Source organism: Mirounga leonina, unplaced genomic scaffold (assembly GCF_011800145.1).
Source record: "Mirounga leonina isolate KUSES-001 unplaced genomic scaffold, KU_Mleo_1.0 Mir_115, whole genome shotgun sequence".
Taxonomy (NCBI): Eukaryota; Metazoa; Chordata; class Mammalia; order Carnivora; family Phocidae; genus Mirounga; species Mirounga leonina.
The window spans coordinates 30695543-30710438 of record NW_023270268.1 but is presented as its reverse complement, the minus strand read 5'-3'; the positions used below and the strand labels follow the sequence as shown (position 1 = coordinate 30710438).

General features: G+C 38.1%; 1 protein-coding gene across 11 annotated transcripts in view; it reads right to left on the bottom strand.

The window, feature by feature from the left end:
• Positions 1–14896, bottom strand: part of CEP63 (centrosomal protein 63) — a 57708-nt gene that overhangs the window by 32309 nt on the left and 10503 nt on the right. For 9 of the 11 annotated variants that reach the window (XR_004677468.1, XM_034995051.1, XM_034995059.1 and 6 more), the window contains exons 3-6: positions 14244–14421; positions 5709–5804; positions 4751–4873; positions 504–617 (exon numbers count right to left, since the gene is read on the bottom strand). Coding sequence is in view for 9 of the 11 variants with exons in the window: in XM_034995051.1 (XP_034850942.1) it covers positions 504–617; positions 4751–4873; positions 5709–5804; positions 14244–14421 (511 nt within the window). In the remaining 2 variants the exon portion in view is untranslated. Of the gene's footprint in view, positions 1–503; positions 618–4750; positions 4874–5708; positions 5805–14243; positions 14422–14896 lie in introns of those variants that run through there. The other 2 variants (XM_034995082.1, XM_034995110.1) reach the window with 2 other exon arrangements.

The following is a 14896-nucleotide window of genomic DNA, read 5'->3' as shown; positions in this document are numbered from 1 at the left end:
AGAGATAATTGCTTTTAGTCAGTACACTTATCAATGCAATGTGAATCTCTTGGTACCTGTAGGCCAACAGGCAGCCAGGCTGAAGCTCCCTGGCTGAGGCATCTCGGCCAAGGTACCCCAGTTACTAGAAATGGAGCAAGACACAGAAGTGGAGCCAAGGCAAAAGCCAGAAACAGCCAGACTAGTAAGCCAGAGACCCAAAGAAATGGAAAGGGAGACAGAGAAAAAACCAAAGTAGAAAGAGAGAGAAAGGGAGGGACAGAAGGGCAGAAAAAGGGAAGACCAAGATCAGGAGAGTGACATGAGTGTGAGGGTGGAGTGAGCAAGACAGAGAGGGCAAGAGAGAGCACGAGAGAGGAGCGAGCAAGCAAACGAGCGCGTGGCACGAAGACATGCGTGGACGCGACTGTGGACATGAGTGAGCAAACGGGGACTACATTAAGCTAGTGCCAATGCCATCAAGACTTCTCCGCCTCTCATTATTTTAAATGGCTTAAACCAACCTGAATTATCTCTGATTGTTCAGCCAAAGCCTTCCTCTGTGCCTCCAGAGAAGACACCTGTTGCTGATAAATCAAGCGTTGCTTCTCCCAGTCCAGTGATTTCTGACGAAATTCCTGAAGAGGCAATTAAGGTACTTAACTTGTAAGTGCTTCCCCCTTGTAGTCCCTGCTTCCCAGATTCACTTTTAATTTTTTCCCCTCCTCCCTGGGTACACACACACCTTTCTCCCCAGCAGGAGCCCCATTACTCACTTAGCTGATAGAATTGTAGAGCAATACTAAATTCCTGACATACTGTGCCTCTGGATATCTGTCTTCCTAAATTTAACACACTAATGGTGAAGAGTATGAAACACAGATGCTAAATCCTAGGTTCGTGATGATTTTCATAGATTTGCTGCCACCTAAAGGTTGTTATCATTGTTAGTGATTTTTCAGAAAACTGATCTTAAGAGAACTAAAATCTCAAAATATGATTATGGGGAGATCCCACTACCCAAATTCTTGATATCCAAACCCAGAAATTGAACAGATCAAATAAATTTTCAGATGAGTCCCTGGGTAGCCCAATTCTTACTTCTAGTATCTGAAATTCAGGAACAAAATAAATTCAGATAATGTAATACCCTTTGATATCCAAATTTTTACTATCTCAACAGAACTGCAAAGACTTGAATACAAGGGGATATCTGTACTAAATTCTAACAGATATTTCTAACCCAAAGCCAAGCAGTCAAATTTAATGATGGTTCACTTCCAGTTGATAAGAAAATGAGCCCAATATTTATGAAAATGGGGCAAATCAAAGGGATTTCTATCGCTGTCCTCCAGGATCCTCAACTCCAGCAGTCTCAAACTAGTTTGGGATAATCACTGTTAACCAGCTTTCTGAAAGTCACTCACTCATTCATTCTCCAAAAATGCCAGGAACTGTTCTAAGTGGTGAGGCTACAATAGTTAACAAAACAAAAAGTCAAGCCCAACTCAACTGGCAATAGGCAACATATTCATTGTATAATACATTAGATGATCATACCTGTTTTGCAGAAAATGGAGCAGAGTGCTCAGAGATGGGGGTTGCAATTTTAAAAAGGGATGGCATTTAAGTAAACTCCCAGGGAAATGGGGATGAAGTTATACTATTCTGGGAAGGGAAAGGCAAGTACAAAGGCTTGAAGTGGAAGCATCCTGGTACATTTAAGGGTAAGCAAGAAGGCTGGTGTGGCTCAAATGGAATAAAGGGAAAAGCAGGTAAAGAAAGGTCAGTTAACAAGGAGTGAGACTATGTAGGTCATCAGGATAACTTTGGCTTTTAAGAGAAGGTACTGGAAGGTTTTTGTAAAGGAGAGGACATGCTTTGACTTAACAGAATCATTCTGGCTGCTGTGTGGAAAAAAGAGAAGTCGAGGGTCACGCTAAGGCTTTCAGCTTGAAAAGTTGAGGAATGGGGTTGCCATTAAACAGGAATGGTGTTGGGAGATGGGGAAGAGGAAACCAGGAAGTTTATTTTGGACATGTCAAGTTTGACACGGGTTTAGACATTAAGGTGGAGCTGTGAAACAGCTGAAACAGGCAGTTGGAAATTATTCTGTAGTAAAAAGGACAAATCAAGACTGGATATATATATATATGTGGGAATTATCAACATATATACAGTGCTAAAAACTATGAGACTGAATGATATCACTAAGGGAGTGAGCATAGATACAAAAAAGAAGAGGTCCAATGATACAACACCTAGGGTATTCCAATGTTAAAAGGTTGGGGAGCAAAAGAGACTGTGAAGGAGTAGCTAACAAGGTAGGAGAAAGCCCAGGAAAGCGTGGTTGTTCTCTAAGTCAAATCAAGAAAATGTTTTAAGGTGGAACTCATTGGTGACCTACATGTAAATAGCTTCCAGAGAGTGACGGGGCAAAATCTTTACTGAGTGGATGCAAGAAAATGGACAAAAAGGAACTGGAGACAGGTACAGATGCCTAAAGCAGTTTAGTTATAAAATGAAGGAAAAAAATGGGGCAGCATCCAGAGGAAGAGAGAGGTCAAGAGAGGATATTTAAGAGGGGAGAAATCTGGGTGGAAAACATCCAGTAGGGAGGAAGGGAGGAAGCAGAAAAGAGAATGGCTGGAGCCATGTCTTAGGTAGGGGCTGGGAAGAGTATGGACAGTTCCACCAGCAGGAAGGCAGAGTATATGGACACAGATGCAAATAGTTGGGCAGACCTAGTGTTGGAAGTCTGTGAAAATTCTCTTCTTATTGCTTCCATTTGCTCAATGAAATGGAAAGCAAGATCATCACCCAATGGCGAGAATGTGGGGGAAAGTGTTGAAAGTTTGAGAAAAGAGAAAGTATAAAACAGACACTATGGCAAGTAGCAAAGTGAGGGGAAATGTAGTATGATTCTAGAAAGCATGAGAAACTCTTTGAGGTTAGTGACCATGAATTTAAAATGAGGCCAATCAGCATGATTACGTTTTTCTCCAGTCATGTTCTGTTAAACATGGCAAGTAGAGAGCGGGCAGAAAGCTGGATTTAACTAGAGTTATGGTTTTGCCAAGCAAATATGATGAAGGAAGAAAGGGACACAAGAGTTGAAGGGGAATGTAAGGAATGTAACCACGGTATTTAAGCTGTGTAAGGACTGATGCGTGAGGACATGAGGTAGCTATCCAGCAGTGAAAAGGTGTCAGAATTCAATCACTTGGGGATGGGGTCAAGTGATTACTGACAGTCAAGAGATTAGTGAGACTAAAGGGAATGAGCTGAAAAGAGAAGGATGGTAGTTACAGAATGAGATGATTAAAAATGTGATTCCAGGAAGGTTGTAAGTTTGGTAATGATGACACCCAAGGAATGGCAGTGGGAATGGGTAGATGAGACAAGGAGGAGATCAGGATGTCCGTGGAGGACACCTAGGAATTCAAAGAGCAGGGTATTATAAGCATCATCCCTGTGGATACTGAAGTCCTCACAAATTATGACAAGTGTAACACTGGAGAGAGTGACAATGCCCTGGGAGCTGAAACCTCTGGGCCAGGAAGTAACTCGGGGATCAGAAGATGGCTACTTTGGTTGTATGTATACTGGTTGGGGGGTACAGGCTGATGACACGAAAATCAAAGATGAGGTTCTGAGGTAGAAATAAAAGAGAATGATAATGAGCGGCAAGAGGAAGATGAGGGGTTTGGGAGAAAAAAGCGCAGATGTCACAGAAGATGGCTGGAGAGAAAGCGGTAGCATAGCCCTCGGAGTCTAAGCTCTTCAGATGGATCAAAACAATAAGATGTAAAAGAACATTAAATACAGAAATTACAATGCTAAGTTGTAATAATGGCATTTTTGTGGGTGAAAGGTCACCCTGACAAATTGTAAGCAATCATAGAGATGTTGAACGGTGTTTCTCAAATTGCAATCAGCCAGGGGAGGTGGATAAAATGCATATTCCTAGGTCCCATGTCATACTACTGGAGCAGAATCTCTGACAGCCTAAACAGGACCTCAGGGAGTCTTAGGTACACTGGAGAACCAATGGCATGGACAGAGGAGGGGAGGGGCAGATGCAAGGGAAAAGAGTGACAGCCCTGCACTGTTGCTTCAGCCACCTTGGGCAGTGTTAACTCGCCGCCTCTGGTAAGTCATGTGGGAATCAACATACACAATAACCACAGAGTTATTCAGCCTTAATAAAAACAAAGTCAGCAAAGAGGGGGGTAAATGGCTTACTACATCTAAATGGGAACTGAGGATAAACAACCTGATATGCACAGTACTCTGTACAAAAAGCCATGTACTTTCAACATTTACTAAGCCCCAACTCTGTTAGGTGATAAATAAGACAAGGACACTGCCCATGGAGGACTGCTAGGAACTGGTGGTCAATATTTCTCAATATTGGCATTCTGGGTACAATAATTCTTCCTGTGTGGAATGGTCCTGGGCATGTTTAGTGTCCCTAGTTCCTATCCCCTCAACACCAGTTTCACTCCCAGTCATTTGAACAACCAAAGCAATGTCTCCATATATTTCCAGATGCCCTCAAAGGGTGGTACTGCCCTACTGAGAACTACTGAGAACGAGTAACCCCATCAACCCCAGGAGACCAGGTGATGACAGGATGTACCTCTGAAATAGCTCCAGGGCAGTCCTGGAGATGGCAGAAAATTGGTTTCAGAACTAGTACTATTAGAAATAGCACCTTCCTACAGTGAGGTTGACAACCACTATGAAGAAATTATTACTATGAACATACCTCTATTTTTCCAGTTAACCTCTCAATTTCAGACCGATCTTCCCTGTGATTTTTGGCATTTCCTCTGAAGTCCCTTATATGCTTTTTCTGTAGTTTTTCATAGCTTCTCTTCAGTCTGCCTAACTGTAGACACAGTTATTTCTAGACTTAAAATTTAAGAATTTGTAAACAGTGGTGGTGGAACAAATTGGTATCATGAAAGCAAGAGCAGTGCTAAACAGTACTATCGAAAATAGACTGAGCATGTTAGATTTGCAAATTAAAACAATTCAAACCTGCATATAAAAAATAAACACTAGAAGAGAAAGATACTGCATTGAAGAAAAAAATTGAGGGAAAGATACTCTTTAAACAAAACTTTATTATTACAGTGGCCTTGCACTTAAGGATCCCATAAACTAACCCATGATAAAAGCAGCAAATACAAACTCCTTTCCTCTGTGGTTCTTGAGCCATTCTCCTGTGGAACACTGATATTCAATAAGCAGGAGAGGAGTTTTTTGGAATAAAGTAAAAAAAAAAAAAGCAGTTTTTTTTCCCAATCTGAAGAATAATATTGAGTTGCTAGAATTCTTACTTTTCTTATTTATCCCAAAATGCCTCTGAATATATTGGATTCTCCATTATTTAAAATCTAGTAACTGATTTAACTCAAAATTAAGATATTTAATATAGGTTCCTGGTATCAATATTTCATAGTATTATACAAAAACAGCTTATTTCTTTCAGGTACTCAACTGAGAAACACATTTTAGAATCCCTGTTTGGATAGTACCAAACGTATAATTCGACAAGTCTCTTTTGCCTGAATTTAAAGAACAGAGAAATAGATTTCTACTCCTGTATCTCCCATGGATTATATACTTCCCACTTTATCAAGCAGAAACAGGCACATTAACAAAATTCTAATGGTTAAAGAGACAGAATTATACAACACATAATAGAATTAAAATCTCACTTCTTCATGTAGTTTCTTTAACTCCTGCTTATAGTCCATGGCCATCTCTTGTTTGACTTTTTCATGTTCGTCTACCTGTTGATGCAACATTACAACCTAGAAGCAAAAAGGTGGTAGTATTTTTCATTATTGGCATTGAAACAATATCCCTGAAACATAAAAATAGGAAATAATCTTTGTGCTTTTCCATAAAAACAAGTTCTCAACTATATATTGTAATACCCCACTTCTTAGGAAGTCAAACATCTAATTATTTAATAACCTTTCTAAAATTTCTAGGTTTAGATGAAAACTTGCTCTGTTGGATTTATTCTCCCCAACATTTTTTATTAAAAAAAAACTCATAAAAAAATTAAGATATACAACATTATAACAGCCTTGGAAACGAAGATACTGAACAAAAAATCAGTGAAGCTTCAAGAAAAAAATTATATAAATTAAAGTACAAAATAGTAATGTCAGATGGAAAGACCACAAGAGACTTGAAACTGCTTAACCATTTACCTCACTTCAGAGAAATCAGTTCCACCAACCAGAGTAAGGACATTATCCTAACCCATTTTTCAATGGTTTGATACCAGCCACAGCTGGTTCATGACCAGCCCTCACCTCCATCAATATCCATTAGTCTTTCTCTACGTCTCTCCATAACTGGTTAGAATTTCATCTATTAGTAAGTGAGGAGGGAGAGGGAGAATGGGGAACACTAGGTAATAATCACAATACAGAATGGCAATTTCAAAAACAAAACAAATGAGAAACAGATCTTAAAACTTCTCATCATTCACCTATATGTGGAATCTAAAAAACAAAACAAACAAACAAAACAAAACAGAAACAGATTCATAAATACAGAGAACTGGTAGTTGCCAGAAGTGAGGAAGGCAGGGGGATGGGCAAAATAGATGAAGGGAATTAAGAGCTACAAACTTTCAATTATAAAATAAGTAACTCTCAAGGATAAAAAGTACAACATAGAGAATATAGTCAATAATACTATAATAACTTTGTATGGTGACAGATGGTAACTATACTTATGGTGAGCATTTCGTAATGTATATAAATAACAAATCACTACGTTGTATACCTGAAACTAATATAATATTGTATGTATTAATTTAAAATAAATTAAAAACTATCAATCACCAAATACCTTAGCACTCATATTCTAATAAGTAATATCAATAAAGGAGAAAATAGAGGCATCTAAATCTTTGGGGCAATAAAAGTTCTCATCACACACACAAAAGTTTTGTAAGTACATATGGTGACAGATGGTAACTAGACTTACTGTGGTGATCACTTCACAATAAATACAAAAGCTGAATCATTACATTGTACACCTGAAACTAATATGGTTTACCTCAATTAAAAAAAAAAAACAAACAAAAAACAGAAGTGGCGCCTGGGTGGCTCAGTCGTTAAGCATCTGCCTTCGGCTCAGGTCATCCCAGGGTCCTGGGATTTAGCCCCGCATCGGGCTCCTTGCTCAGCAGGAAGCCTGCTTCTCCCTCTCCCACTCCCCCTGCTTATGTTCCCTCTCTCGCTGTGTCTCTGTCAAATACATAAATAAAATCTTTTAAAAAAAGAAAAAAGACTTCTAAAAAAAAAAAAAACAAAATTCTTATAAGAACAATTCAATTTTGCTGTATCTTTATAAACACCAAATAATTGAGTTTAATTATTTTTACCCAATTGGACAATCTTCATCTTTTAATTAGGCTATTGTATGCAATTACATTTAATAGACCTACAAGGTACCCCCCATTATCTGAAAGTAGAGTGTTCCTATGAAACCTTTTGCAAGTCAAAATGGCTACAGCAAAGAAGCAATGATCATTTCATAAAAGTAAAAATCTTCTTCAGATTTCTTTCAGCTAGCGAAAACAAGTACTGATAAGTCTTTCGTAAAAGCAAAGTGGTGTAAGGCGACCTTTCAGATAGCAGGAGAACCTCCATCTGGATTTAAATCTCTCATCTTATTAAGTGCAATGTGTACTTAATAAGCTATATGATCCATTTTTCTCACTTTTCTTGCCTTCTTTGGAAATGATAACTTCTTATCATTTCATTTTTCTCCTGGATTGTAAAATATATACTCCAATAATATATCAATATATACTTTTAACAGTTCTCTCGAGATTAAAACATGGGTTTGCAACTTAACAAATGTATTGTTAATTAGTCATTTTACCCATTCCCAGGCAACCCAAGGACTTCAGAAATACTTTAATTCCATTTATCCCCCAGCCAGACTTAAATGCCATTATAATTCTACATTTGTTAAACTGAAAAGGCCTACTGTTGTTATATACAGTCAATATTCACTTAGATTTACCCAAGTCTTTACTGTTGCCTTTCATTTCTTCCTTTATCTCTTGACCTTCCATCTGAGATCATTTTCCTTCTGCCTGAAGAATATGTAGTATTTCCTTGGTGTGGGTCTGCCAATGACAAATTCTCTGAATTTTTATTGATCTGAAAATGTCTTTATTTCATCTTTACTCTGGGTATAGATTTTTGGTTTGGCAGGGGGGAAAAAGTCATTTCTTTGTAAGGATCATTCTATTGTCTTCTGGCTTTCACTGTTTTAGCAGACAGCTGTTTGGAGCTGTTTGTAGATAATCTTTTTTTCTTGTTAATCTTTTTTTTCCTTGATTGTTTTTCAGACTTCCTTTCTTTTTAGCTTTCAACCTAGGTAAATATTTCTTTTTATTTATCTTGCTTGAGATTCTCAGACTCCTTAAATACATGGCCTTCTTCACTTTTGGCAAAATCTTAAGTTAATTTATCTTCAAATATTGCTTCTGCCCATTCGCACTTTTTTCTCCTTCAGGGATTCTAAGTTGCATCACTGCATTTTCTTTCTCTTATCTTTCCTTTGTATTTTCCATCATTTGTCCATGTTTTATTCTAAACATTTTCTTTTGACCTATCTTCAAGTTCATTAATTATATTTTAATCTTTAAGGCCTTAATTTCAGTTACTTTACTTTTCAATTTATAATTTCCATTCATTTCACTTTTTTTATGGTTTTCCACTCTTTCTTAAAGTTCTCAATCTTATCTTTTATCCCCTTGACCACAATGAACATAGCTATTGCAAAGTAGGAGCATGGTAATGCCAGTATCTAGATTTGCCATGGGTCTGTTTCTATCTTCTGTTGCTTCTGCCTTTTTGCATTTTTGTTGTTTGTCCTTCTGTGTCAGGGGTTACTTTCTGAGTGGGTATCAAGCATTGTATTTGCAAAATTATTTGAAGAAATAATTTAAGCCCCAGAATGGTGTTTTTTTCCTCCCTGTGGAGAAAATTTAAGCTTGCTTTTTCCAGGTTCCTGGAAGCCTTTGCACTTTGGAGATGCCTAGGGACAGTGGCACTCTAAGATCACCTTATGCTGATTTCAGAAATTTCAATGTCTGTGGCTGAGTGGCAATTTCAAGAGGGCCTGTTCTATATCCAGCCCATCCTTCCTCATAGGGTGCTGCCTTTCGAGGTCCCAATCCAAAGTGAGGAGGGGTTCAGAGCTGCCTGGGACACCAAATCTTTTATTCTCTTAGCACTCTGAAGTTATAAAAAACCCCATTTAGTCTCTATCCTCTGAGCTACCTTCTCTAGTTTCTACCTAATAACTGCCCCAAACCCCAGGCTCCTCCCTCAATCTCGAGGCAGCAGAGATCCTGGCCTGGTAAATTCTTCACTAGCTTGTTTAACACTCTACTTCAAGCAGACTTTTTTTTTTTTTTTTTAATTTAGCTTACCTAGTTGGTCTCAGTGGGTGGGCTGGTCCAAAATAACTAGTCCGTCCTTACCAGATGTTAAAGTCTGAAAGATTCATATTTAACTAAAAACATACTGAGTAAAATTTACTCTGAAAGCAGAATTCTACAGCCAATCAAACTTGCAATCAGATGTAAAAAGAGAATAATGAGATTTTATACATATAAGATCTCAAAAGTATGTTCTATCAAAAATGGAGAAATAAAGATGACAGAATACAAAGAGACAAAAAGGAGAAAAGCATAGAAAACTCCAGAATAATAGTGAAGGGAGCTGCCAAAATGACAGCTATCCAGCTAACCTAGAGAATAGTTTATCCTTATTTGAGAATGGCAAGCTCCACAAAAGAGAAAAAAAAAAAGGAGAAGAAATGGATAGATTACCTGATATATCTGAAGATACAGAGAAGACTTACACTTGTGTCAGAGAGTTTGGGAAGAATCAGTGGTAGGTACATTTTTAAAAAGCATCTGAGGGCGCCTGGGTGGCTCCGTTGGTTAAGCAACTGCCTTTGGCTCAGGTCCTGATCCTGGAGTCTCAGGATTGAGTCCTGCCTCAGGCTCCCTACTCAGCAGGAAGTCTGCTTCTCCCTCTGACCCTCCCCCCCCTCATGCTCTCTCTCTCTTTCAAATAAATAAAATCTTTAAAAAAAAAAAAAAAGCAAATGAAAATGAGATAATTATTAATTCCCAGGAAAACAAAAAATTGTATAAGAAGTTCATCATTATACTATCTGACTCAATGTGAATAATATTTACCATCTTAATGATGTAAATACTAAATATTGATCTAACCAAAAATTAAGATCTATAATCCTGGCAGGATAAGGGGATGAAAATTGTATGTAAAAGAGCAAAACTCTTATCTCTCATAGTAGCAAGTCATTAGATAAACAGCTAAAACTGAAAATTAAGAAAAATCAGTATTGAATGCCACTTAGAAACATGGGGAAAATACCAAAAGAAAGAATTAAAGGCATTGAAATGACCTCTTCAGAGAAGCCAGAATCCCAGCTTCGGGAGGGTGGGCAGGTGATTACTGTTTTTTCTTACCAGCCTTACAGAATCATTTTTCTTTTTACTTACTACACATGGCAAGCATAAATATTAAATGTAAAGATAAGACTGCTTAACTTTATTTCTGTTCCAAGGTCTGGTTCATAATGTGCACTCACCAATACTGAAATTTCTTGGAGAAAAAAAGAGGCTAAATGCTGAGTGAGGAATGGCATTGGGCAGAGAAATGGGAGCCAAGGTTTGAAACTGTCAGTATGGGTGATAGAAGAAAGAGCTGAAATAACAGATCGTTTGAGATACAATTGAGTTTTCAAAGAACTTTCTTAAATAGTAACTCACTCTTCATAACAACCCTGGGACATAGACATTATATCCCAATTTCACACATGATGAAACAGGCTCAGAGAGGTTAGACTATTTGTCCAAGGCCAGTCAGCAGAAAAGAGGTAGAGCCAGGACTCCAAATTCCTTACTCATTTCATCAGGTCAACCTGCTCTACATGGCATTACGAGTTATCACCAGCAGAAATGGCCATGAAAACCAACCCAAGCCCAACAATGTAATCAGAAAACACCTAAAGTATTCAATTACAAAATGAATTGTTTATGCTAGTACTCCTGCAAGCATGATCGGCACACAGGCTGGAGCTGGTCACTACAGCAGATACAGCACAAGGTAAGGAGCTTGAGGCAGAATGTGAAACAATGACCTCACCAAACACACTGTTCCGTGCAGCTGGCATTTTTTATGTAGCAAAACTTTCTAGGATGCAATATACTGATTTACATTCTGCTGAAAGCTTTCCATCTCACCACGGACTGTCATTTGAGTGGCACTGGTTCATACCACAGAGCTGCTTCTAGGCCTGTAACTTTCAAACAAATAAGAATGACAAAAATTTAAAGCTCTATTTTCTAACTCTTACATAAAAGGAGATTATGAACGTGTTAATACCAACACAATTTCACAGAAGAGCTCTGTGGGATAGATTCCCATTACTAGCGTTTGGTAAAAGCACTTCACTTCTAGAAACTTAATCAACTTTCAGCAACCCAATCAATGAAGCAGTAAATTGACCAGACAGCTACAATTCTAAATTTCTTTTATGTCCCCAGGCCAAAATTGTAATCTTCAGATCCTTACCATGGAACCTATCCATTCAATCCCTTTAATTTCTTTTTAAGGTATTAAGTAATGGCAGTAATGACCTTGACATCAAAACTAAGCTACAGGAATAAGTTTAAACAGCCCCAGAGTGACTCAATATTCTCATAATCACACATATGGGAATTTCTTTAATGGGTTTCTAACAAAATAAACAACTTAGATATCTATATATACATACAGTGTTTTTCTTAGCTAGGAAACCACAATCACTTTAACTTACTAAACAAAACTACTTTTGTTTTGCCCCAGGAAAAATAAAGAAGGGTAGCTATAGTAGCTTACCAGACAAGGAGCATTGACCTTCCCTAAATTACAATGTTTAAAAAATCAAATATGGGGGTGCCTGGGTGGCTCAGTTGGTTAAGCCACTGCCTTCAGCTCAGGTCATGATCCTGGAGTCCTGGGATCGAGTCCCGCATCGGGCTCCCTGCTCAGCGGGCAGCCTGCTTCGCCCTCTGACCCTCCCCCCTCTCATGCTCTCTCTCTCTATCTCATTCTCTCTCTCAAATAAATAAATAAAATCTTTAAAAAAAAAATCAAATATGATTATCATTCCATGTACTTTTTTACCACCTTCTACATCTGCGCATGAGGTATAATTTTAAAATACATTCTTTTCTTTTTTTAAGATTTTATTTATTCATTTGAGACAGAGAGATACAGAGAGTGAGAACATGAGCAGGGGGAGAGGCAGAAGCAGGCTCCTTGCTGAGCCAGGAGCCCGATGTAGGGCTCGATCCCAGGACCCTGGGATCATGACCTGAGCCGAAGGCAGATGCTTAACTATCTGAGCCACCCAGGTGCCTCTTAAAATACATTCTTAAAGGTCTATTCAAATTTTAAAATAAATTCCACTTTAGCAAATGGCATTCACAGAAAACTGAATTTGACGTGGCCAATTTTACTCTGTACTGCTTTGACCCAAAGTGCAAATGGCCAGCCACTGAGAGATTCCCTTGACAAGCATAAAACACTTTTTATCAAGCCTAATTCTTTCCTTGTTACATGAAACATTTCTAAAATGACACTCTTGCTAAGTGTCATCAAAAGAATCACAATGTCAGTGTATATATTCGTGGAAGTGTTCCCAAGTAAGCTAAGTAACAGCACTAATATGTGGTGATCCTACTGGTAGGAAAGTCCAGCAGAGTGGGGCATGGGACCAGGGCTTCCCTACTTTTCCAGTCCTCACATGGACATTCATACCAGACATTTAGAAGCAATTCTTGGGCTTAGAAGTGCTTTGTGCTTCCCTTCCAATATTCCATGTTCTTCTTTTTACTGTACCAGCTAAACTGTGAAAAATCAATTAGCATATTAGTCAATTTTTCCCCCAAATCACCAATAACTAGTGGTGGTGGGATTCCAAGTAATTTTTATTTTTCTCTTTTCTTTCTTTTCCCCTAATTTTCAACAAGGGCAAATAAAAAATTTTTAAAGGGTTTTCTGAATTTTGTTTTTAAATAGAACCCAAAGAAGCAAATTACTGAATTTTGGGCTTAACTTTTTTACCCTAGCCATACAATGAGGCCAAAAACAACATACACTAAATTCAGTCAATGTTAATACAAGCATGTAATAGGATGACGGCTAGACAAAGTTCGTGTAACACCCTTTACATTTTCTTAAAGAAGTTATGTATTATATGTGACCAAGGTAATATGATCCTTGAAATAAATATTAATATTCTTATGTGTTTTCACAACGAATTCTTCTCCTAAAAGAAACCACGAGAATTAAAAGATAATACAGAAACTAACTTGACACACAAATGCTTTCTTCAACAAATATTTAAGAAACATACTTAGAAATGCAAACTGGTGTAGCCACTCTGGAAAAGTATGGAGGTTCCCCGAAAAGTTAAAAATAAAGCTACCCTATGACCCAGCAATTGCCCTAGTAGCTATTTATCCAAAGAATACAAACATAGTGATTCAAAGGGGCACATGCACTCCAACGTTTAGAGCAGCAACGTCCACAAGAGCCAAAATAGGGAAAGAGCCCAGATGTCCACTGACAGATGAATGGATAAAGAAGATGCGGTATACACACACACACACACACACTCACTCACTCAATGGAGTATTACTCAGCCATCAAAAAGAATGAAATCTTGCCATTTGCAACAATGTGGATGGAGCTAGAGGGTATTATGCTAAGCAAAATAAGTCAGTCAGAGAAAGGCAAATACCACATGATTTCACTCATATGTGGAATTTAAGAAACAAAACAGATAAAAATAGGGGAAGGGAAGAAAAAAAAATAAGATGAAAATTGAGAGGGAGGCAAACCATGAGAGACTCTTAACTCTAAGAAACAAACTGAGGGTTGCTGGAGGGGAGGGGGAGTGGCTGATAGGATAATTGGATGATGGGCTTTAAGGCAGGCATGTGATGTAATGAGCACTGGGTGTTATATGCAACTGATGAATCACTAAATTCTACCCCTGAAACTAGTAATACAGTACATGTTAACAAAATTGATTTTAAATAAAGAATTTTTTTAAAAAGAAACATATTTAATATAAAAGCCAAGATCAAAATATCAAAAAGAGGAGTGAATCAACAGCTTTACCTCTTTGTGTTTCATATCCAACTGACCCCTAAGGGCCTTAAGTTCTTGTTCACGGATGTCCAGGCAAGTTTCGAGAGCATGTGTCTGCCCTTCCCATTCAGATTTTTTATGAGCCACCATTATGTCAATCTGTTTCATGAGCTCTTGTAGTTCTGCTTCACAGGATGTCAAAAATCCCCTGTAAATAAGAACATATGCCCATGACTTTTTCTCTTTCACATGTAAAAATATAGCAGATGTAAACCCAGCTGTGGTGGAACAATGTCAGTAAAGAAATTATTAGAGACAAAGAAAAGGATTTCTGCACTTTTCCCTTTAACATTCATATTAAGGTGATTATTTATTCCACTGCATACTTGACCTTCCTCTAATAGCCAACCCTGAAGCCTAAGTCATTTGGTCAAACACAAGACTGATGTTTAAGTCCAGCTTGTGAGCGAGGCTTCCACAACCAACAACTAGCTCTTTTGTAATGTTTTAGGAATACTCTCAGGAAAAATCCAGGCAAGCCTGTCACATTTTTATTTATTTATTTTTTTTTTTTTTTAAAGATTTTATTTATTCATTTGAGACACAGAGATACAGAGAGAGAGCATGAGCAGGGGAGAGGCAGAGGGAGAGGGAGAAGCAGGCTCCCCGCTGAGCCAGGAGCC